Consider the following 24,996-nt stretch of genomic DNA (forward strand, 5'->3'; position numbering starts at 1 on the left):
ATACATGCCAAATTTGAAACTAGACCACCAACTTACACCATACACAAGAATAAACTCAAAATGGATAAAAGACAAATGTAAGTTGTGAAACCATAAAAATCTTAGAAGAAACCATAGGCAGCAAAATCTCAGACATCTCTTGTAGCAAAATGTTTATGGATACATCTCCTAGGGCAAAGGAAACTAAGGAGAAAATAAATGGGACTATCCTATATAATAAAAGGGTAATATGCAAATTGACCCTAATGGAATGACTGGTCGCTATGATGCGCACTGACCACCAGGGGGTAGATGCTCAATGCAGTAGCTGCCCGCTGGTGGTCAGTGTGCTCCCACAGGGGGAGCTCCACTCAGCCACAAGCTGGGCTGATGGCTGTGAGTGCAGCAGCGGTGGTGGGAGCCTCTCCCGCCTCTACAGCAGTGCTAAGGATGTCTGACGGACAGCTTAGGCCCGATTCCCTCGGGAGTGGGCCTAAGTTGGCAGGTGGACATCCCCCAAGTGGTCCTGGATTGCGAGAGGGCGCAGGCTGGGCTGAGGGACTTCCTCCCCCCGCCCCCCCTGAGTGCATGAATTTTCATGCACCGGGCCTCTAGTATCAAAATAAAAAGCTTCTGTACAGCAAAAGAAACCATCAACAAATTGAAAAGAGTGCCCACTGTATGGGAGGACATATTTGCAATGATACATCTGATAAATGGTTAATATCCAAAATATATAAGGAACTCATACAGCTTAACAAAAGGAAGACAAACAATCCAATTAAAAAGGACCTAAATAGACATTTTTTCAAAGCAGACTTATAGATGGCCAAGAGACATGAAAAAAATGCTCAAAGTCACTGATTATTTGATAGATGCAAATTAAAAGGACAATGAGGTATTGCCTCACACCTGTCAGCATGGTTACCATCAACGAATGACAAGTGCTGGCAAGGATGTGGAGAAAAGAGGATGTAGTACACAGCTGGTGGAAATGCAGATTGGTGCAGCCATTCTGGAAAACAGTACGGAATTTTCACAAAAAGGTATATATGGAATTGCCATTTGACCCAGTGATCCCACTTTTAGTAATACATCCTAAGAGATCCAAAACACCAATCAGAAAGAATGTATGCACCCCTATGTTCATATCAGCACAATTTACAATAGCTAAGATCTGGAAACAGCCCAGGTGCCCATCAGTAGACAAGTTGATAAAAAAGCAGTGGTACATTTAAACCATGGAATACTATGCAGCAGTAAAAAAAGAAAGACCTCTTACCCTTTGAGACAGCATGGAGGGATCTGAAGAGTATTATACCCAGTCAAATAAGCCAGTCAGGGAAAGACAAGTATCGCATGATCTGATTCATACCTGGAATCTAATGAACAAAATAAACTGAGGATTGTTACTGGTGAGATAGTGAGACCTTGGTGTAGAAAAGCAAGCAAGAATTTATTGTTCATAGGAAAAAATACACTTAGGGCAATGAAACAAGGAAGGGCATAGAAGAAGCAACAGGAGAGCCTAGCCTGGGCAGCTTTGGCTCACTGGAAGTCAGAGAAAAGGGGGCCTTGGAGACAGGTTCAGGGGGTTAGCCTGGGATGAGCTGTCGCTGCCCATTGCTCCCCTGGTTGCAAGTCTAGTGAGGTTCCTTGGAGTTTAGGAGATGCATTCCTGTGGGGAATGAGAGGGAGAAGGGAATGGCACTGGTAGGCTCCCTGGAGGGAGAGCACCCTGGGATCTTTGTTTTCAGGGGTTTTAAAGGCTGGATATTTAGGGGAGATCTTAGGAGAGGGTCAATAGAATATTCATCAGCTTTATACTGATGTACCAAAATGAGATTTATTTTCTTCATTTGTCTGTCCTTGATGGGGTTGGCAAATGAACCTTAATTGGGTTTTTGTTACATCTCTCCCTGAGTAGGGTGATTTAGCTATTTACCCCTCTGGTTTGGGAGGAGATGTGCAAATCATTTACTTTTAGGTATTTTTGGTTTAGGGAGCATAAGATTTCCTAGGTTGCTGCAAACTGCTGTTTAACTGTCTTAGTTTCCCTATTCCACTTGTCCTGGAATTTTCCTAGCTTTTTACTATGTTATGTCATGATTATATAGAAAAAGTATGCTGTGTTAGGTGCTTTATATACAGTATTTTATTTACTTTCGACATTTCTGTGGAGCCTGTGCTGTTCTCTCTTTTATAGGTGAGAAAATGAGGCGGCAAAAACGTCATTGGTTTGTGCTGATCCACACAGCTCACAAGTGATGGCACTGGGGCTGGACCCCAGGACTGCCGGAACCCCCAGTCCTGTGCCACTCTATTTCATAACTCCAAATTTCTAGATGGTGAAATGTAACAACAAAGAAGGCTCACTGGGGGAAAGTTGAGACTGGTGGTTTGATTTGTTGCAAAACATTAATGAAAATTACATGAGCGTCTTTGGAAGGAGATGTTCTTGCCGCTTGCACTTTTGCTTCTGATGAATTGTGTCTGCATGATATTGGAAAGTCAACCATAAACTGAAAGACAAAATATTATGTGTTCCATGCCAAAAGCTTGTGGAGAAGATAAGTGAGACCTTTGGGTTTGTACTAGTGTTAAGGAATGCCCTAGAAGAGCTTGCCTCCTATGAAACAACGCACTCAGAGATATCTTTTGCCCTCAGGGAACTGGCTTTGACGGGACGATAGAATGTTGGCAGTGGGCAGTCTGAAGAGAAGGGAGCCATAATTGACAAGGAAATGAGGTCTGAAATTTTGGAAAGCACTGTTCTGCATGCATCATGAATTCCAGATAGAGGGACATTTGCTGTAAGAGCCTGTTCAGCTGTGTGCTAGCCTACAAAGCGCCAAGTATTAGCGTTTGTCACGGTCGTTGTGACTAAATGTCTAGCTCCCAACCTTCGTTTATCAAGTTTAATTATCACCATCTTGGCACTTGACTTTGACTGTTTGACTAGGCAGGCATGGAGTGGTCTGGGGGGTGGGGGCTGAAGTCTTGACTTGGACTTGGTGGCACATTCAGGTAGAACTTTGAATCAGCTGATATCATATCCAAAAGATTTTCTCCTTTTTGTGTACCTTAACTCCAGAACCCTAGACTGTGAAAACTGTAAGGGAAACCAACCTGGAGGGGAAAAACCAGCCTAGATTGGGAACACAACTTATTTTTCATGTCAATAAGCCTACGTTGAACATGTTCTCTGCGAGAGGCAGTGGGAACTGGGGATGAGCAAGGATTTGGATCTTGTCCGTACGTACAGTTTGTATGGTACATAGAGTGTGCATGGCCATTAGTTGTGAGGGTGGATTTCACTCTCTTGAATGGAACCAGCAGATGAATGTACAAAAAACAAAGCACATGATGTGATTGATGCTAAAATCTTTAAAAACCAGAAGTAAATTTGGCTGTTAGTCTGCAAGTCAGAGGAAGAAAAATCTGCCAAGTTTCAGAAGGACATACATTAGCCTCCACAGGGAAAGTGGCTTCTAGTCAGCAGAAGGGGTGAGGCAGGCCTGGCCTGGAATGCAGGACTTGGACTGACCCCAGGGATCTCCATCCCTGTTGTCAAATGTATAGAATGTGATCAACTTGCTTTTTTATCCCAACTGTTTCTAAAGGCATATGGATGAATCTGCCTCGGGTCCCGTCCAAAAGAAAAGCAAACCTCCAGTGTAAATAAAATACATAAGCAAACTAAAATCAGCAAGAAAAAAAGTCCCTTCTTAATGTAATGTGTACTAACCTAAACTGAGAAAAACCCCGAGACTAAGTAGGCAGAGATCTACCAGTTGGGTACATTGCATATGTTAGTGTGGTTCAATCTGGAGTTAAGGACGAAGTCTATCAAATAGCCCGATTTGGTAAGCATGGTTATGCCATGTTTCCCAGGACAGTTTGCAGAAGGCCCCTTTCTCCGGGTACATCCTTTTTGGATAAGGGCAAGTAGGTGTGAGCTGCTGGTCATGTGTGTACTTTCTGCATCATAGATCAGAAGGCGGAGACATCACACTTGAACTTTACACTTGATTCAGTCCGTGAAGGTGAGACGTAAAGCCTCTTTGGAGACTCTGTAGGCAAATTGCAAGTTGGTGTTGTACTCAGCTGGCCCTTTATAAAGCATGTGAACTATAATTAATTGGCTTAACTAAACTTTATTAAATTAGTTTTTTTCATATGGGAAATGGTCAGATACATCATCAGACTTGAACTAAGTGACTTCTCTTTCTTTTTGTTTTTATTTTATTATTTTATTTTTTCCATCGCCATTTATCCCCTCGACGCCTTCTTCCACCTCCAACCCCTCCACCCCCCTAAGTGACTTTTCACTATGGATACTTCGAAGCTTATAGTCCAGTAAGCAATAATACTCTGCTGGCCCTCTAACCCCAAGCACGTCAGGCAAATTCTGGTGGTGCCAGGTCACTGGCAATTTCCTGGCACATTCAGGTGCTTCTCTTCTATGGCAGGAAGAACCCTGGTGGCCTCACTACCTCTGGGCATGTGTCCATGACCATTTGGAGCAGACTCAGTCTGGACCATCAGGCACAGATAAGTCTGTTTGACAGAATGAAAACGAGCCATCAGAGGAGTCAACAGGGTCCGCAAATTGGATCTCCATTTAGCGTTAGCTGGACGCTGGGCTTTGCGGCTGCTGGAGGAGCAGCTGCTGAGCTCTGATTCTTTAGGAATAGGGGTGAGATCGTGAATAAACACTGGCCTTGCACCAGTGTTTGTATTTGTCAAATACCGAAAATAAACAGGAATCCTAAATTGGCTTGAATGCTGCCACCTGGCTTTCCTACCACCTCCCATTTGCAGCCTGAATCCAAGAGGAGCTGGGCAGAGGTCATAATCTGGGAGGAACCTGGCAGATGTCCGTGTGTGCTGGACTTGGGGCTGAGGGAGGTGGGGCTCACGGGTGTTAGGCTGTTGATTCAGAGTGGTGATCTCACTTTTTCGAGGGGTGGTAAAGGCTGCCGGGAGTGGTTCTTTCTCCCTAGATTCTGGCTATCTAAATTTTTCGTTTTCACATGTCAACATCCTGGTGTTGGAGGTTGACAGATGTTTGCAGTGGTGGGAAAGTTATGCTCAGAGGGATCTCAGAGAGGGCAGGCCTGGGCAGGGTGTGGGTGGGAGTGAGGGTGCTGAGCGATAGCCCCATCTTCTCTTTAGAATATTTGAAAATTATGCCTAAGGGTTTGTTTTATTTTTTATTTTTATTTTTTAAAAAAATATATTTTATTGATTTTTTAATTTTTTATTTTTTTTAAATATATTTTATTGATTTTTTACAGAGAGGAAGCGAGAGGATAGAGAGTTAGAAACATCGATGAGAGAGAAACATCGATCAGCTGCCTCCTACACACCCCCTCCTGGGGATGTGCCTGCAACCAAGGTACATGCCCTTGACCGGAATCGAACCTGGGACCCTTGAGTCCGCAGGCCGACGCTCTATCCACTGAGCCAAACTGGTCAGGGCAAGGGTTTGTTTTAAAGAAAAAAAAAAAGCAGGAGAGGGGGCTTAGGAAGCTAAGTCCTAACAAAGCTCATTATCTGATCTTTCTATAATTTTCCATTTGCTCTTCTGCCACCAGAATTGCCTGGTGGCTCAGTCACTTGGAGCCATTTGCAGAACTGTTTTGGGAGGAGGAAGACGACTGGAATGGATTTAGGAGAAAGGAGTGAGGCCATGAGTCTTGGAATCAAAAGAGAGCAAGCGGCTGTGGATTCAAGAGGGCTTTAGCACTGATAACTCAGAGGGGAGGAATATGGTGGCTTTTCCTGTTAATCATTGATGTTAATATTACTAGCTCCTATTCATTGAGTAGTTACTATTGAATAGCTTACCATTGAATACCTTTTAAAAATGATCTCAGTTAATCTTACACATCCATGGGGTATGTTATTAGCCCCCTTTTACACATAAGGAATGAGATGTAAGAGAGGTTAGAGTGAAGTAGTTGGCAACTGCTAAACAGAGGACTCAAATCTAGGCCACTGTGGCGGCATACACACGGCCGTTTCTGCCAAGTTGCGGGTAGGGGATGAGTAACCTTAATTTACTGGAATTTTGTTTTCTGTTAAGGGAATGGTTTTACTCGAGAGTTGAACATTCTCTTGCCATCCAAAGAGCACTTCTGCTCTAGGATGGCACTTGGAATTTTAGCCCAAACAGCCGATTATAAAGCATGAACAACCTGTGTGTGTGGGTTGAAAGGCGAGGGCGTGGAGTCATTGGCAAGCATTTTCCTATGGTGTGACTGTGACGGGCAGTGGTGCCATGGTAAGGTGGAAAGATATGCTTGCAGACTGAAATGTTATAAATAGGGAATGGATACTTTGCTTTCCTGCTACTTGGGTCATTTTGAAAAATATTTGCTTAGTGAGTAACAGTGTGACATGGGTTCTGCTTAGCAGCGTGGTTTCAACTCACTTATCCTGAGAAATTGAAGACCTTTTAGGTTTTCTTTGCCGCCAACCTGATTATTTGTATAGGATTAGTGCATGAGTTTGCATCATTGGTTGTTAGCATTTCCTTTGTTAACTATTCAGGTCTCTGAGATACTGCTTTAACTCCATGATTGTGTGAGGTTTATCAGACTTCCCTGGTAGCGCGCTCCCATAGCAAGCCTTCAAGCATATCACTTCATAGATTGCAGATACTGAGTAGACTAAAGGCAAAGGGTGAACAGAAATGTAATCACCGATTCTGGGAAAGAGGTTGGAGTTCTGGTCTCCCAGAGAACCTTTGAGACAAGACCATTATCTGATTTCATTCTCAGTGTGGCCAGGTAAGTTTGTTTAATCAGGACGAGGAGAGGCGGGAGGGTTGAGAAAGGGGGAAAAGCTTCAAAGGCAAATGGTGACAGGCTTCCAGAATAATTTAACTGGTTATTAGTCATGCCTTGCTCTTCCCTTAATTCTAGAAGTCCAGGGCTTCTCTCTCTCCTTTTGGGTTTAAATCTTGTGTTAAAACCGGGTCCAGGAAAAATACCAGATCAGACAGGGTTTGGGTGTGCTTCTTGCCTCATTTGGAGTCCTCAGGGCCAAGGCTGCGATTCCATTTCAACTTCTCAAAGACGACAATGTGCTATTCATCTTTGTGTTTCTGGTTCAGTGCCATGACACCTAGTAGTTAAGCAATAAATGATGAATGAATTCCAGAAGGATCTTGCTCTAAACTAACTTCATTCTAGCCCTAGCTGGTTTGGCTCAGTGGAGAGAGTGTCCGCCCACGGACAGAAGAGTCCCAAGCTTGATTCTGGTCAAGGGCACGTAACTCGTACCTAAGTTGCAGGCTTGATTCCCGGCTCTGGTCCAGGCTTGTGTGGGAGGCAACCCAGTCGATGTGCCTCTCTCATATCATTGTTTCTCTCTGTCTCTACCCGTCTCTTCCACTCTCTCTAAAAGTCAATGGAAAAATATCCTCGGGTAAGGATTAATACAAAGTAAAACAACAAAAATTAACTTCATTCTAGACAAGTTAGAGGGCAGTTGGAACTTGAACTATATCTCACTACTGAGAGCTACAAAGCAGACTAGAAGAACGGGTATGGAATTCTCTTTATGCGTCTTCCCAATTCATTTCTGTTCTCTGACTGTACAAACATTTACATCTAGTTAAAACTAATGTGTATGTATTTGCTTGTGTTCTGCTTTTCTTCATTTACATATACCTAAAACTAATGTGTATTTGCTTCTGTAGCTATTTTCTGTTATCTTAGTGACATATTTCTAGTTTTCATATATTTAACAAATGTTTATATGGTGCTTCTGTTAAATGTCGCATTGCTAGACTCTGGGTATGTGATAGTAAAAGGCTATTTATGGTCCTTTCCTCTTGGAGTTCGTAGTTTATCAAGGAAGATAAAAGAAGGACAAGCCTTCAAGAATGGAAGGAAGAGTATGTTGGAAAGAGGGAACAGGATGTGGAATGGCCCAGAGGTAAGAAAGAGTCTGCATGTTCAAAGAATAGAAAGAAGGCTGATATGGTTGGTGTTCAGCAAAAAGGGGCAAAGGGCACGTGGATTGAGGTTGAGGTAGTCGGGCCAGATCATACAAGACCTTTTTAAAGGTGTGAAAGTGTCAGGCTATCACCCGGAGTACAGTGGGAAGCAGAGTTACAATGTGACTTGAATTACCGGTAGATTTTTTTAAAGATCACTCTGGCAGCTCCATGGAGAATGGCTTAGAGAGGGAAGCATAGAAGCAAGAGACCAGTTGGAATCTTTTGCTGTGCAGGGGAGAGAGGACCGTTCTGGGGTGGTGTCAGTGACGATGGGGATTAACAGATAGATTTCAAAGATTTTGGGGAGAGTTTACTGATGGTGATATACGGGGGCAAGAGGAGTTGAAGGAAAGCAGTCATTTAGTTGAGTCTGTGGTGGTCTGATTACTTGGAAGGGAAATAAGGGGTACGAGTGGGTGGGATTGGGGAACCCAGAGTTTGGATTGGTGTTAGTAAGTTCGAAGTACCCGTGATCTTGTCAGTTCAAGCCTTCATGCCTACCGTTTCTAATAGCTGCCTCTCCGGTTGGCGGTGCATTGAGCCATCCTACTTTTGTTGGACACTTGGATTGCTGTCATTGTTCTCCTGCTGCAAGCAAGCAGCACTAATGAGTTGTCTGTGTGCAAACCATTGCTCTTCTTCTTTTTGGGCTGTTCCCAAAAGTGAGGGGTATTTGAGGTGTATTCCCCAAAGTGGAATTACTGGATCACAGGAAAGAAGTGAACAGTTTTATGGTTCTTGCTGCATATGTCCAGGTTGTCTGGAAAGATTGGATTAAAGTGCCACCAGCAACCTATTAATGTGCCTTTTACCCCACAAGCCTGCCAGCATTGGAGCTAATCACTTTAATTTAGTTATGCTGCACAAATTTGCATTCCAGTAGTTTCGAGGGATGTCATAACTTATCCACGTGGTAATTACCATTACTCACGTTGCCCTCTGTTCCGACTATATTTTTAAAATATACATTTATTGATTTCAGAGAGGAAGGGAGAGGGAGAGAGAGAGGTAGAAGCATCAATGATGAGAGAGAATTATTGATCGGCTGCCTCCTGCACACCCCACACTGGGGATCGAGCCGGCAACTCTGGCATGTGCCCTGGTCAGGAATCAAACTGTGACCTCCTGGTTCACGGGTCCATGCTCAACCCCTGAGCCATGCCTGCCGGGCTGTCCCAACTATTGAGTGAAATTTATGTTAACCTCATTTGCATTAATTCTTTACATTTTCAGTTATAAGTTTTCATTATCTGTGTATGCCATATATTTTTACATTCTAATTTGAATACTATAATAACACCAAAGTTAGGTTAATATCCTTAAATCCATTCTATTTGTGTGGAAACGACTCACCTCTGCTTTTGTAGTACTTTGAAGCAGCCTAAGCCATCCCTAAAAGAATGGGCATGGCTGTGTTCCAATAAAACTAAATTTTATGGACACTGAAATTTGAATTTCAAATAATTTTCCTGTGTCACAAAAATATTGTTCTTCTTTTGATCCCTCCCTCGCCCCCAAACAATTTAAAATGTAAACAGCATTTTTAGTTTCTGGGCTATAAAAAAGTAGGCAGCTGGCTGGTGCTTGTTCACCCATGTTTTAGAACCTGGAATCATTAACATCTTGTGGGACTAGATCAAAGAAACTCACGCTGGAAAATGCTTACTGAAATTCTGCCCCATTTGTGTAAAGTGTATTTATTAATAAGTAAATCCTCTCTCCTCACTTGTGTTCTCTCATTTACTAGATATACTAAGTTTATATATTGTTTTATTATGTTAATATTTACCTGAGGATACTTTTTCCATTGATTTTTTTTTTTAAGGTAGAAGGGAGGAAGGAGAGAGAGACATTGATTGGTTGCCTCTCTGAAATCAATAAAAAAAATACATTTTTTTTTTTTTTTAAAAAAAGAGGAGCAACCTCAAACTCCAGACCCTCAAGTGTGCAGGCCTATGCTCTAACCACTGAGCATGCTGACCAGGGCCCAAGTTTATATTTTAAATATGTTTTGAAATGCCCCCAGGTTTGTCTTTTGCCTCATTGTTGTACAATCTGTATTTTTTTTTGTTTTGTATTATGCTCCAAGCCTAGTAAGGCATATGAGCTTTTTAAATCTGGAGTCTTTGATACATTTCTCAGGAAGTGAATATTTGCATTTTAATTGGGGCATTTAAAAAGATTGTCTAATCCCAAGAGAATGAAGCGAAAATGATAAATAGAAGGAGTAATAATTAAAATAATTAACATTACATTGTACTTACTTGTGTTACACTTTGTCCTTTCTGCTTTACCTGTAGTAACAATTAATTCTGAAAACCATCTTAAGAGAGTAGGTGTTGTTAGTATCTTCCTCATACTAATGAGGAAGCAGACAGGCTGAGTCCCTTGCCCAGATCCCCCACTAGGACCTGGGAGAATGGGCCTGCTTAGCACACCCCAGACTAAAATGGGTTTTGTTTATATGTTCATGCTGGAATCGCTGTACTGGCTGGTGTCCTTACTGTTGCCTTGGTTTGTGTAAGGATTCCATGAATTCTCAGCAAGCACAGGAGAGAGTTTCCCCCAAACCTTTACCATCGTCTTGTTAACAAAATGGCTTTTGCACGCAGATGAGGGTCTTATCCTGTAGGAATGTCAATTGCAGCGGGCAGAAGGAGATGAAGGTCTGTGGTCCATGGACGGAATCCTGAGTGCTCACTCCTCTGCATTGCAGGTTCCAGGCAAGACAGCATCTGGGTGAAGCCCTGCCAGCTTTTTTTCCCTTTCCCCAGTGTCTCCTAAGCTTGCCTCCTTCCAGTCCTAAAGTCAGCACCTTCTAGCGTTGGCTTTCTCTGTATTTGTAGCTTTAATAACAGTCCCTGCCTTTGCCCTAGCAACAGAAGACTTTTAAGTCAGAAAGGATAGTAGGGAATAAATGCCAGAGCCAATCCAATTTATATAGCATTCCTGGGAGCAGATCTGTCTGTGTGCTTTGTGGAAGCTCTGCCCTTGGTGCTTTCCTCTTCATCCGTTCTTTTTCTCCCTTCAAATCTAGAGAAGTCCCAACAGTCAGAGCCTTGCTATGACGAATTTAATGTGATGCTCAAAATAAAATGGTCAGAAATTCTGGGAGTGCCTAGCTCTGCCGGCCTTTTGCCTTTTGTTCATCGTTAGCATGTTTTATAGTCACCATCTCTGGAGTAGGTCTTGGTTGCTTTATCTTTGTTATAATATCCACAGTAACTGAGGCTTTTCTTAAAATACTAGTTTTATGCAGCATTAAATTTTTTTCTATGTTAAACTCAAAGTCTTCCTGCTTGTCCATTATGAGTAGACAAAAGTTTATCACTGCTTTCAGTTTTTTTTCATTAAAAATGGCTGCAATTTGATAGGTAACAAGAATGACATAAGTATGTTATTCTTGTAAACTGCAAGGAAAGTTTCCCCCGTTTGTTTGAAATTTGCTTTGTTACCTTTTAATCTACTCAGTACGTATTTATAGTGTCCGCATATCCCATACAGTTTGGGATGGTGCACTGGCATTTGCTCAGTTATCCATTATGGTTGGTGAAGTACATGTTCTGAATAAATGAAAATTTCCAAATAACTAAAGTTTAAAGTAGGATAGAACATCAGTAACTTCAGGAAAACAATCTTATGATACTGCTTATAATTTTAAGCATCAAATTAGTGTAATGCTTTTTTTTTAAATGAGGAAGTATGTTTTAAATTCGTCATTACATTTGCTTGTCATCTTAAGTACCATGATGTGCATAATGGCTTTTAAGCCAGTTATGATTCTGTGAAGACAGAGTGATATCCTCAGGATCTTTGCAGGTGAAACTGTCTGCCCTTACTGGTGCCAGATGATTTTATCTTTTGAGTTTTTGTTGGGTACACAGTGGAGGCTTTTGGGGTTTCTCGCAGTTGCTTCGCTGCTTGTAGTTATTCCTGGTCTGTGAATCCATTCATTCATTTAGTCCACAAACCCTCGTCAAGTATACCATGAACTGGGTACTTGGTAACCAGTCACGTCAAATAGACTTTATCCTTGTCCTCCTGGAGCTTGTGGCTCAGAGGGGAAGATACCATCCATGGAAAAATTCCTGACTACAGAATTATGGTATTCATATAGGGGAAAGAAGGATGAGGGGAGGCAGCGAAACCTAACTTAAGTGGATGGAGAAGGGGCAAGGACGGCATTTCAGAGGATGTCCTATCTCTGTAAAAGATGTTGCAGTTCTTTCTAAGTCACGTGATGTGGGAAGCCATTGAGAGTTTTAAGCAGGGGATGAAAATATCAGATGTGGTGTGTGAGTTAGAGTGGGTGTCAGAAACGCAGCCAGGAACTCAGTATCATTGCTGGATTCTACAAGAAGCCTAAGACTCCCGTCCCTGCATTTTTAGACATTTCTTTTGACCCATCAGTGAAGTCTCTGCAGACTTTTTTCCTAAAAAGGTCAGATAGTAAATATTCTGAGTTTGCGGGCCATATGGCCTCTATTGCAGTTCTCCAGCCCTGCCATTGTAGCGTGAAAGCAGCCACGTGCAATGGCTAAATGAATGTCTGGGTTCCAGTAAAACCTATTTACAACCAGTGGCGTGTGGGATTTAGTTTGCTGACCCCTGGCTCGGAGGATTCTTTCTTTATCGTTTTGGTGATCCTCATTTCGAGGTGGTTGAGCAAGGGAGGAAATGCCATCTCCGTGGTTGTCCCTGGCCTCGAGCCACTTGTAATCATTATGGGACGATAAATACATACACTTATGAGGCCATCAGCAAACACGACAAGACAGTATGTAATTAGGCACCTAAATGACAAACAGAAACAGGAAATGGGGTGAAAAGTTTGCCCATCTGCTTGGGATCTGGGTGACCAGGAAATGTCACGGCTTCAGGGAGAAGGTGGAACTTGACAATCGCCGACACCTCGGAGGCTGGCGTTGAATATAACTTAGTCCAACCTGCTAATTTTACAAGCAAGTAAAACCAGGTCTAACTGATCTTAGGGCAGGGTCTGCACAAGAACCAGGTCTAACTGATCTTAGTCTTCTGTCTTCTCAAGCTTTGCCCAGTAATTCTTCTTCGGATCTGGGCCTCCCACAGGCTGAAAAACATATGGTGTTAATGTTAATTCTATATCATATTAATACTAAGTCATATTAGTAGGGAGGAGGAAGAGTGAAGGTTCCAAGTTATGGGTGTACAGAGCCTTCTTTTGTCCCTGAACAAAGTGTTTCTTAAGAACCTGAGAGCAATGTGGCTGTAGCTGTCATTTGTCGGAAGGAAGGAAGGAAGGAAGGAAGGAAGGAAGGAAGGAAGGAAGGAAGGAAGGAAGGAAGGAAGGAAGGAAGGAAGGGGAAATGGGTGGGAGTGGGAAGTGAAGGAGGGGAATACAGAATACAGAAAATGCGTGCATACACTGACAAGGACAAGGAGGCAATCTATATGTAACGTCTTCAGTAGGAAGTACCTCTGAAGGAAGGCAGACGCATGCTGCTGAAGAGAACTTGTCATTCTAAAGAATGAAGCTGTCTCTGTGTTCTGTGTTCTGACGTGGAGGGATTTCAGTGATGCAGTATGAGAAGATGAACAAAATCAAATCAGAGAACACTATGTATGGCCTGTCTCCTTTAGATGAAACTGAAGCAGCCAGGTTAAAGTATGGGTGCATGTGTTGTGTGCAAATGCTCACGAAGGGTCTGGAAAGATGTGCACGCAACTTAACCGTGAGTTTCTCTAGGGATGGGTGGATTTGAGCAGATTCTTAAACATTTTATTCTCTCTTGTAGTTGTTAGAATTATTATGAGCATGCTTATTATGAAAATAATGATGAAGTAAGAATAATATTTAAGCAACGAAAGGGCTAGGTTGGGAAAGAGGAGAAGGGAGGGGCTCTGACAGTGACACCGGGCTGTTTCCAAAATGTTTCTCAGAATCGGAGAAGATTCAAACCAGAGCGCTCGGCCCTTGGTTCAGGGGGTACAAAAGTTCGTTGCACATCAGAATCACTTGGAAAGCTTAAAAACAGAACAAATTCCTGGCCCTGTTGCAGACCCACGTGATCTCAGGTGATGGGACTGAGGCTGTGAATTGTTGCGAAAGCTGCTTCCCAGGCCATTTTGATGCTGCGCTTGAGGCCTGAGGCTGTGGGGAACCTCTGATTTAGTCTCCCCGCTTCTGTAAAGTGAGAGAATGAACTGTCTCGACCAGGTAGAACCCAGCCCTGGATGTTCGCTTTTCAGTGACCATGTCTCCTGACTCCAGTGTTTCCCCCAACAGTAGCTTTTAGGTATCACCTAAACTGTGTTTACGTTTTATAGGGAACATTCTTTAATATTGTTTTTGAACGTGACCCCCTTCGTCCCCACTACCCATTGCTTCACCCTTTGAATTGCCTTTGGGAATGATTTTTACGTTTTTCTAGTTTTCTTAGAAACCAGAGGGTTGCCACCAGGCTAGTGGAAAAAGCTCCAGAAAAGATCACTGGTCTTCAGCTGAGGCCTTAGGAAAAGAACTTTTATCCAATGTCTCCTAAGAGGAAGGGACATTGCCACCTGTTCCTCTCAGCAAGGTTTCAGCCCCGGGAACAACTAGTTCCTCCAGCTTTGTAGCTCAGATGGTTTAACTGTTAACTTTGGGATTGGAGGAGCTCTTAGGGGTCCCTCTAGCGCAGAGGGAGTAAATGAATTCCTTCAAATGAATTCTTACTTGGAAACCCTTAGCAAATTAGTAGATCAGAGCTGCATTGTTTGAGGCAGGGAACTTAGAGTCCTACCTCCTGTCCTTGCCCTGACTCACCCTCCAGGCCCAGGGGCAGCCCTGAAAAATGTGTTCGGTACTGTGCGATCTGGAGTCCAATTTGGAAACCATTGACGTTTTCCTCTTTCTCCTTCCGTAGGTAACTATCCCCCACATTCAGCTGCTCTGACCTCTCATGTCTGTGCCTTCTCCTCCTTCCACCACCTCTTCCTAGTCCACGTCACCCCCCACTTCCCCGTGGCTTTCACCTTCTCAGTGGGTTTTCTCATCTGCTCTCCTCCCACACCACTTTCTCTGTCCTCTGCAGCCAGATAACTTTTTTTTTATTCACAAATGTGATTATATGCCTCTGTCACCAACCTCCAATATAAACAGACAGTGACTTCTCATTGCATTTTGGATTAGAATCAAACTTTGGAGCCTCTCCGAGTTTAACTGTGGCCACTGTGTTGCATCTGGAGGTAGAGCCACACGAGTTTTTTAGTTCCTGAGCTGACCTTCTCTGCTTCAGGCTTATGCTCGGAGACTCCCTCTGCCAAATCCCCCTCCTTTCCCCTGTTCAGACTTAAGTTCTGTTTCCATCCTTCAGAGATACTCCAAAACATTTCTCTGGTATCTCTGAGCTACAAAGTGCCTGTTAAACCCTTCTCACCGGACTCTATTTCTCCTTCTCAGCAGTAATCTCAATCTAATTATGTAATTACTGATGTAATTAGTTGTTTCTGTCTGTCTTCCCTTAGAAGGTAAACACCGTAAAGCCTGGGGTAGAGTTTGAAAGGTTCTTATACACACATAGCAGATCTTCAAGAAACATTTGTCCAATGCTTTCACAGTACCTAGTCTGTGCACAAGGTTCAGGTTTAGTGTTCAGCCCAGGTGAGGCTGCGAGGCCTGTTTTCTGTTCACTGTATTTGTAGGAGCTGGAATTGCCTCTTGTAGCATGGTCCCTTTGTAGAGCCCCATCATCTTAAGTGGGTTACCTAGTAGGGTGCAGTTTAAAGAGTCCAGAGTTTTGTTTAATTAGAAACTTGATCAGTTCTTTTAAATGAACAAAGAACTGGAAAACCTACCTAATGAATGGAGAAGCATGTGGGTGCAGTGAGGTTTGGAGGTGGGTTCTGTATTCTGCTTGAGGGACCTCCAGTAATTCAGTAATCAGGGGACTCATGCAGAACCCAGTAGTGGCATCCCTCACCTTAGACTTAGAAGCATGTTTACATCTTTCCGGCTTCCTGAGCACTGCAGTTCTCTACAGTGGCTTTTGCACTTAGAAACTAGATAGGAAGGAACTTGGAGAAGTACAGAGCAGGGCCTCTTTTGCAACCTCTTGGGTTGGGTCCTTATCGTTGCGGAGCTTGGGACAAGATTTGTCTTCATGTACTTGGCAGATGGCACTTGGGATCCACAAAATAGTAATGAGTTTTCTTTCTCAGTCTGATGCATCTACTATGTTCAGAAGAGGGTGGCTGGGCTGATTTTGCAAAAACAAGGAGGGGAAAAAAAGCCAGAAGTAAAAAGGGATGTTACTACAGAATTTATTATCAAGCAGGTTACTTTTCTCCAGAGACCAAGATGAAGTTAAGTCTCTTACCAAGAAAATCAACTACTATCCTTTTTTTTGGGGGGGGGCTCTCAGATTAAAGAAAAGATGAATATATTCTTTTAAACTGAAAATTTGTTTTCAATATTGTCATTTAACTGGAGGCAGCTCGGGGACAGGGTAAAGGACTTTAAGGTTGATACTTTTGGTTCAAATAGTTAAATTTGAGGTAGAGGAGAATGGACTCTTGGGTTATGTTTCAAGGTTTTAAGGAAACAGGAACTCTGATCACTTTGAAGAAATTCTTGCTTTACTCTCTCAGTTACTGGTACAGAGATAAGTTTAGAAGGAATTTGCCCTGCTGGATAGCTGGTAGTTGAGGTAGCCATTATTTTCTTGACACATAAGCTCACTCCATTTTTTTTTTGAGATTAAATTTCTCTTTGAAAAAATATTTTTATTGATTTCAGAGAGGAAGGGAGAGAGATAGAAACATCAATGATCAGAGAGAATCATTAATCGCTGCCTCCTACATGCCCTCTACTGAGGATCGAGCCCACAACCCTGGCATATGTACTGACCATGACCTCCTGGTTCATAGGCCGACACTCAATCACTGAGCCATGCCGAATGGGCAACCTCTCTCCATTTTGAAGAATTTGTAGAAGACAGTGAAAACTTTCTTGTTGCACCCTCTCAATCTTCATTAATGCAGCAAAGCTCTTTTTAAACATGCATCCTTAAACTTACCCAACCCCCTGCCAAAGGACCTCAGGATTTAGTATCACAAATATACTTTCCTTTCTCCCAAGTTTTCATTCTGGAAGATAGTTTAAAATTCTGTCTAGCTAGGTAAAGTTTCTCTTCTATGAATTAAATTTAAACGTCTATTGATTCCTTGCTGAGGCCAGCTTTGTGCTTGGGTTCTTAGGTGGCTGCAGGTCCATGCCTTATTGGCCATGGGCTTCAGAGGCTGGACAAATAGGGTATGCATCTAAAAGCATCAACTCTGCTGATTAAAGCATATTAAGAATGTCAAGGGCCTAACTCTGTTTTGTAAAACAAACAAAAAACCCAAAACCAGGCAAATGAAACGTACAGCTTTGCATAGATGAAACATTTGAAAACACCTTGCCATGTCTCTAGGTTAACTCTGAGTATCTGGTGCTATGAAAGTAGCAGTTTGGATACATGCCATCCTATTTCTCAATTGTTTTGTCCTGGTGTCAAGATATGGTAACATTGGGTCATGGAAAGGATGATAAACTATTCAGCAAGTTATTTTCTTCTTGCATTAGGATGTTTGCCTGTTTTAAAAATTTTTTTTTAAGAATGTTTGACTTCCATATAGCATTTTTTAAATCCTCACCTGAGGGTATGCTTTTATTGATTTGAGAGAGAGAGAGATCAATGTGAGAAACATTGATCAGTTGCCTTCTGTATGCACCCCAACCAGGGTTTGAACCTTCAGCCTTTCAGTGTACAGGACGATGCTCCAACCAACTGAGCCACACCGCTAGGTATTTATTTATTTACTTATTTTAAATCCTCACCCGAGAATATTTTCCCATTTATATTTAGAGAGAGAGAGAGAGTGGAAGAGAGAGGGAAAGACAGAGAGAAATATCGATGTAAGAGAAACACATCGATTGGTTGCCTCCTGCACATGCCCTGACCAGGGCCTGGGCCAAGGAGAAGCCTGCAACGAGGTACATGCCCTTGACCGGAATCGAACCTGGGACCCTTTGGTTTGCAGGTCAACACTATATCCACTGAGCCAAACCGGCTACTATATGGCATTTTTTATACAAGCTACAGAGTGCTTTCATGTCCATATTCTCAGCTGATTTTTATAATCGAGAGGTATTGTCAGCCTCAGTTTACACATGGAAGAAAAGGAAGCTGAGGCAAAGGTCAGGCAAGGAAACCAAAGCTTCACAGCTAGAAGGTCAGGTGCCAGGGGGTGGGGCTGGGGGCGAATCAGAGTCTGTTTCTCTCTTCCTCTTCTGCAGCAGCCTGCTGTTAGGAGGATACTGTACCCGTCAGATCTTTCCTGGGAATGATAATGGTGGTGGTGGGATTGTTCCATCTTTTATTCTCTGTTCCTTTATAGCACCTTCTTGGTTTTTATTCCTCCCCCTTCCCCTTTTATTTCTTTCAGCTTGGATTCCTTAGCACCACCTCTGCTCAGCCAGAACAGAAGGCCTCAAGTCTCATTGGCAAATATCACCACGTTGACCGTGCCACCGGCCAGGTGCTAACCTGTGACAAGTGTCCGGCAGGAACCTATGTATCTGAGCACTGTACCAACACAAGCCTGCGTGTCTGCAGCAGTTGCCCTGTGGGGACCTTTACCAGGCATGAGAATGGCATAGAGAAATGCCATGACTGTAGTCAGCCATGCCCATGGCCAATGATTGAGAAATTACCTTGTACTGCCTTGACTGACCGAGAATGCACTTGCCCACCTGGCATGTTCCAGTTTAATGCTACCTGCGCTCCCCATACGGTGTGTCCCGTGGGCTGGGGTGTGCGGAAGAAAGGGACGGAGACCGAGGATGTGCGGTGTAAGCAGTGTGCTCGGGGTACCTTCTCTGATGTGCCTTCTAGTGTGATGAAATGCAAAGCATACACAGACTGTCTGGCTCAGAACCTGGTGGTGATCAAGCCAGGCACCAAGGTGGCAGACAACGTCTGTGGCACACCCCCGACCTTCTCCAGTACAACCTCACCTTCCCCTGGCACAGCCATCTTTTCACGCCTTGAGCACATGGAATCTCATGAAGTCCCTTCCTCCACGTATGTTTCCCAAGGTAACTTAACCTCATGAGTTGTTTATTTGAGGAGGGCTTTGAGCCCAGTGAAGGTACTGGCAATGGGCCTGTGCCAAGGATGGTTTTGCATTTTGTATATCCCTTGATGAAGGGGCTTGCATTTTGTGGCTAATTAAATCTAGCTTCTTTGGGACCTTTTAGAAACATTTCAACTCAGAAGGTTGCACTTAGGGGGATCAGATATCTAAAAACTAGGTCACATCAAGCTAGCAAATAAGAACCTAGTAAAACAAGGACAGTGTGTGGCCTTATGTAAGTCACTGAACTTCTTCTGGTTTTGGTTTCAAACTCGTCAAGTAAATGAGTGATTTAGATATTTAAGGTCTCACTCCGATGAAAAGTTTTTCAACTTGGAGTCAATCCTGGGTAGATACAGCCAGAGGTAAGAAGGAGGGAGAAGGGAAGAAAATACTATGAGATGTGGAGGGGAGGGATGAATATTGGATCAAAGGTGGGGAAAATAAGTTAGAAGCTTCAGGAAACAAGCAAATTTGTATCACACTGAAGGTAACTAGCTACCATTCACATCTGGAAAATAATGCATTTTTTTTTCCAAATGATTCTAACTTGAGGTTCTTCACTGGATATCACTGTTTTCCTCAGATTCCTTTAGAATCTCAGGCAGACTATAAAATTTAGTCTTTATTCTCAAATCCTTTTTGATTGAATTTAATTTTCATCGAGATGATAGCCCACTTGAGTTGTGCTTTCTAGCATCCTCTCAGGTGCGATTGTACTTGACCTTGATGATGACCCTGTGAGGAGAGCCTGGCAGCTGCCATTTTGAAAGGAAGAAACGGACTCACATGACCTGACCAGGTTTTCTCAGGGTCCGATACAGGACAGGTCCTATTTCTTGGGACTCAAAATCTCTGGCTCTCACGACTCGTTAATGGAGACAACTTGTGGAAGCTTCTCTGACAGAAGTCCACTAAACTGGCCATGCCCATGGCCAGTGGTTGAGAAATCTAAATCTTTCTTAATCTACTCATAGAAGATACTAAGGAAGTCCTGCCTTATTTTATTCACTGACCTGTCTCACCAAAACTTCCTTTCACTGGTCAAACTTGGTTTTGAGTTTGAGCTCTTTTCTTACCTTAGTCATATCCTCAAATTTACCATTGCATTATGACATAGTCAAAAGTTGGGAGAGGAGGTACAAAGGAATTAAAGGACAAAGGAATTAAATTTGAACTAGTTCTCTGAGTAGTCAGAACAGTTGAGAGTTGACTAAAGCTCTGAATATATATATGTGTCTGCTCAGGGTGTGAAGCACAGGGAGCTGCTGTGAAGGTCAGATGTTGGATCCCTGAGAATGCCCTTGGTTATGGCACGAGAAAGTAAATGAGTTTAGCTGTTACCCTTCGTTTTTATCTTCCACGTAAAGGTGCTTTTAAGATCTTTATGAAAATGTGCAATATAACCTATTTTTAAACTCCAAAGGTCATCTCTTCTTTAATGATCTGCCTGGTGTGGAGATGAGCAGGAAGAGGATGGGATATATAGATCTCCAAATATAGAAAAACTCATCCCCCTCTTTACTCTTTTTTTTTTCTAGGCATGAACTCAACAGAATTCAACTCCTCTGCCTCTGTTAGACCAAAGGAACTGAGTGGCATCCATGAAGAGACAGTCCCCAACAACACAAGGTGGGAGGAAGGTGTGAACAAGACCCTCCCAAACCTCCAGGTCGTGGACCACCAGCAAGGCTCCCACCACAGACACATCCTGAAGCTGCTGCCACCCATGGAGGCCACTGGGGGCGAGAAGTCCAGCACGCCCATCAAAAGCATCAAGAGGGGTCATCCCAGACAGAACCCGCACAAGCATTTTGACATCAATGAGCATCTGCCCTGGATGATTGTGCTTTTCCTGCTGCTGGTGCTTGTGGTGATAGTGGTGTGCAGTATCCGGAAAAGCTCAAGGACTCTAAAAAAGGGGCCCCGGCAGGATCCCAGTGCCATTGTGGAAAAGGCGGGGCTGAAGAAATCCATCGCCCCAACCCAGAACCGGGAGAAGTGGATCTACTACTGCAATGGCCACGGTGAGCTTTCTTTTCTTCTCCTTGCCTCTCTTTCCCTTGTCCCTGTTGTCTGGAGGAGTGGGAAATGCAACATTTCTGGAATGTCTTTTGTACACCTAGTGCTATTTGATCTAGATGTGTTAGGAGAAATGAGGTGGTCAGCATTTGATGCACTGTGTTCAGAGAGAATAACCACTCTGCCCTTTTCTCCCCTGGCGCATTTAAAGGGGCATGTTGCAAAATGAGAGGTGTGAGAGGGACATTTAGGGACTTTGTTCAGCCTTGTCATTGAACATGGGAGGAGATTGAGTTCAGAGAGGTTTGGCTGCATCCTTGACTCAGGCTGGTTGTTTGCTCAGGACAGATGGGACTGACTCTACGTCTCCGGACTAGTGGAACCCTCACTTCTTTTTCACTACTGGGCTGCTAAGAAAAGAAAAAAGAATTTGTCTTAAGTTTGCCTTTTAGAACCTCAACCTTGCTTCTAGGTCCCTATACTTTTTGCCCATGTACTTTTCCCCTCCTTATATTTTTAGGATCCCATTTCTATCAGGGTAGGAAGGGCTTTTAGATGACAGACACTCAAAGCTTAATGTGTTGGTGATCATTTGAGGCTGGGCCTCCCATCTTCTACATAGTAGTAGAAGTATGTGTTGACACAGGCTGGAATATTTGTTTTTCCTTTTTTGAAGGCCAGAAATAGCTTACGGAAGTTGTCCCAGGAGCTGTTTGAGGTGAGATGGGAGTTTTCAGACGGTGGCAGTAATTTCCCTTTCTATAAATCCTAAAATGAGATTTCGGCCTGCAATTTTGACAATTTCAGTCAGGTGCCTTCTTGCCCCTTTAAAGTTAGCCTAATTTTCTAAAAAAGCGGTTGGCCTTTTGTATTGAGTCTTAAAACTCTGCTTATACCTTTTGTTCCAGCAATTCCATTTTTATTCATCTATTTTAACCAGAAATACCCCCCCCCCCAAAAAAAAAAGATTTAAGCAAAAAGATCTTAAACTTTTAACTAAGTTGAAATTGGAAACAAAGGGACAGTTTTAAGGAAATGAATTAAGTAAATGATGGCCTATCTCAGTGGTCGGCAAACTCATTAAGTCAAAAGGGCCAAATATGCCCTGACTGGTTTGGCTCACTGGATAGAGCGTCGGCCTGCGGACTGAGGGGTCCTGAGTTCGATTCCGATCAAGGGCATGTACCTTGGTTGCGGGCACATCCCCAGTGGGAGCTGTGCAGGAGGCAGCTGATCGATGTTTCTCTCTCATCAATGTTTCTAACTCTCTATCCTTCTCCCTTCCTCTCTGTAAAAAAATCAATAAAATATATATTTTTTAAAAAAGCCAAATATCAACAGTACAACGATTGAAATTTCTTTTGAGAGCCAAATTTTTTAAACTTAAACTACATAGGTAGGTACATTGTTATTAACTTAATTAGGGTACTCCTAAGGCTTAGGAAGAGCCACACTCAAGGGGCCAAGAGCCGCATGTGGCTTGCGAGCTGCAGTTTGCCGACCATGGGCCTATCTGTAATATGAAATGTATTGACATTGAAGATTTTATGAATTTTTTGACTGATGACATAGGAAAATGTTTTACACTAGGTTAAAGAAAAGAAAAAACAACCCAGACTACACAATTCATATAATATAATCCCAGTTCCCTTAAAACTATGAAATAGAGACTGAAAGAAAATTGGCCAAAATGACAGTGATGTTCTTTAAGTTTGGTGAGATTAATGTGTGGGTTTTTTTTCTTCTTTGTTAGTTTTCCTTTCCCCAAATTTTCTAAAAGTAGCACATGCTACTTTTATAATCAGAAATTTAGAGAAAGTGAAAAAAACAACAACAGTAACTTATTTTGCTTTCCTTTGCTAATTTGTGTGAATGAGCAAATCAAGTGAAAATCAGACTGAGACGAACCCCCTCCTGGGGACAGAGCCTGCCCTGACTTGAAGGAGACTACCCCTTGCTGGCAACCCAGCTGGGGAAGGAAGGCTTCAATCCTCCCCTCCTTTTTAATAAAAATCTTTTTATTTGGACATCATTTCAAAATTACGGAAAAATTGCAAGAGTCGTACAAAGAATACCTGTATACCCGTGCCCAGGTCAACCTGTTGTTAATATTTTGCTCTTTTGCATTATGTGCCCTCTTTATATTAAAAATAGACTTTATAAGTTATAAAATATGTATAATACAGAATAGTTCATTATATTTATTATATAATGTAACATATACAATATTTTGTGTATATGCACACATGTACATCCAGAAAATAATTTTTCTGGACTATATCCTGGCCCTTTGTGCCTACAAACTTCAGTGTGTATTTCTAAACAATAAGGATATTCTCTTTAAAAAAAAAAAGTACAGTTTTCAACCTCAAATAAATTTAACATGAATATAATATTGTAACTTACCATCCATATTCCAGTATTCTCAGTCAGTCCATTAAGGGCCTTCATAGATAGCATGCATTTTTTTTTTTATCTGGTATAGAATCTGGTCCAGGATCAAGTATTTCATTAAATTGCTCTTTAAGTGATCAGTCAGACACTTGTTCTGATATGTCTAATTAGTAGAGAATGTCCTGTTGGATTATGTAAGTATTTGAAACTCTCCTCTCCTTATTTACTTCTTTAAAGGAACAACTCCATTTCTTTGGTAGTTGAATTTATGGATTAGGGTTTGGTGCTATCTGTAGTTTAAGGATCCACTGAGGGTCTTGGGAATGTATCCTCCGTGGAGAAGGGGGGATTACTGTGGCCTCATTCAAGTGTAACTATCTTTTCCAAGAGTTTAACTCTCTCCCCCTCCCCCATCCGGTTTTTCCATTGGGATGTTCATATTTAGGATGTTTTTCTAAACGAGGTCTATTTTTTCCAAATTTCTGTTCTGAAAGGTTCAACTAAGTAAAATCCCATTACAAAGAGAGGTTCTGTTTAATAAAAACCATTCCAGGTGCTCAGAGAGGCCTCTAGAAACACTATCTTGTTGTTCTGATTGCAGTGAGTTCTGGGCAGCAGATAATCCTGTATAAGATCTTTTTCTGGTCCTTGTCCATTTACACTGAATTGTTCGTGAGGATGAGAGTAGGGGTCAAATTGCCTAGCCCAGGGTGCTCTCCATAAGAGGTCACTTACGCCTGTAAGACCTCACTTACGCCTGCCCACCTTAAGCAGGCCATGCTACGCTCCTGAGTGCCATATAGACAGACCCTCAGCACTCTGAAGCTAAGCCATTGGTTCCTGTCTTTCTCTACAAGAACCTAGCCAGTTTGGCTCAGTGCATTGGCCTGTAGACTGAAGGGTTCCGGCTTCGATTCTGGTCAAGGGCATGTACCTCGGTTGCAGGCTCAATCCCAGCCCTGGCCAGGGCGCATGCAGGAGGCAACCAATCAATGTGTCTCTTTCACATCGATGTTTTTCTCTCTCTGTCTCTCCCCTTCCTTTCCACTCTTTCTAAAAATCAATGGAAAAATATGCTCAGATGAGGATTAAAAAAAGAAAAAAAAAAGAACCTCTTTTTTTGGCTCTACTCACCCCTCTCTGCCTACCAAGGATTTATAGTTTTTAAAGTTGAACTCCACAAAACTGCAATCCTACTTTCATGGAATCCTGGTATTGGAGACACCTTATGTGGCTAGGAGGATGGAAGACTGAGGGTGCTGTGGTATTTTGTGTGCTTCTTTCCTTCATGAAGTCAGAGCAATTTAATGTTTAGTAAATTGGGATTGGACTCTGGTTTCTTGTAATGTGTCTGTTTCCGCAACAGGCATCAGAAGTCCTTTCAGAATTTTTTTTTTCAATTTATTAAAACTGGAGACAGTGAAACAAGGCAGGGCCTAGGATAGAAGAAG

The 24,996-nt window shown here is 42.6% G+C and overlaps 1 protein-coding gene across 1 annotated transcript in view; it reads left to right on the top strand.

Moving 5' to 3' along the window:
• TNFRSF21 (TNF receptor superfamily member 21) overlaps positions 1-24,996 on the top strand; it is a 77,790-nt gene that overhangs the window by 8,933 nt on the left and 43,861 nt on the right. The window contains exons 2-3 of the mRNA XM_036316401.1: positions 18,440-19,091; positions 20,671-21,156. Of these exons, the coding sequence (XP_036172294.1) occupies positions 18,440-19,091; positions 20,671-21,156 (1,138 nt within the window). The remainder of the gene's footprint in view (positions 1-18,439; positions 19,092-20,670; positions 21,157-24,996) is intronic.

Source organism: Myotis myotis, unplaced genomic scaffold (genome assembly GCF_014108235.1).
Source record: "Myotis myotis isolate mMyoMyo1 unplaced genomic scaffold, mMyoMyo1.p scaffold_m19_p_7, whole genome shotgun sequence".
Taxonomy (NCBI): Eukaryota; Metazoa; Chordata; class Mammalia; order Chiroptera; family Vespertilionidae; genus Myotis; species Myotis myotis.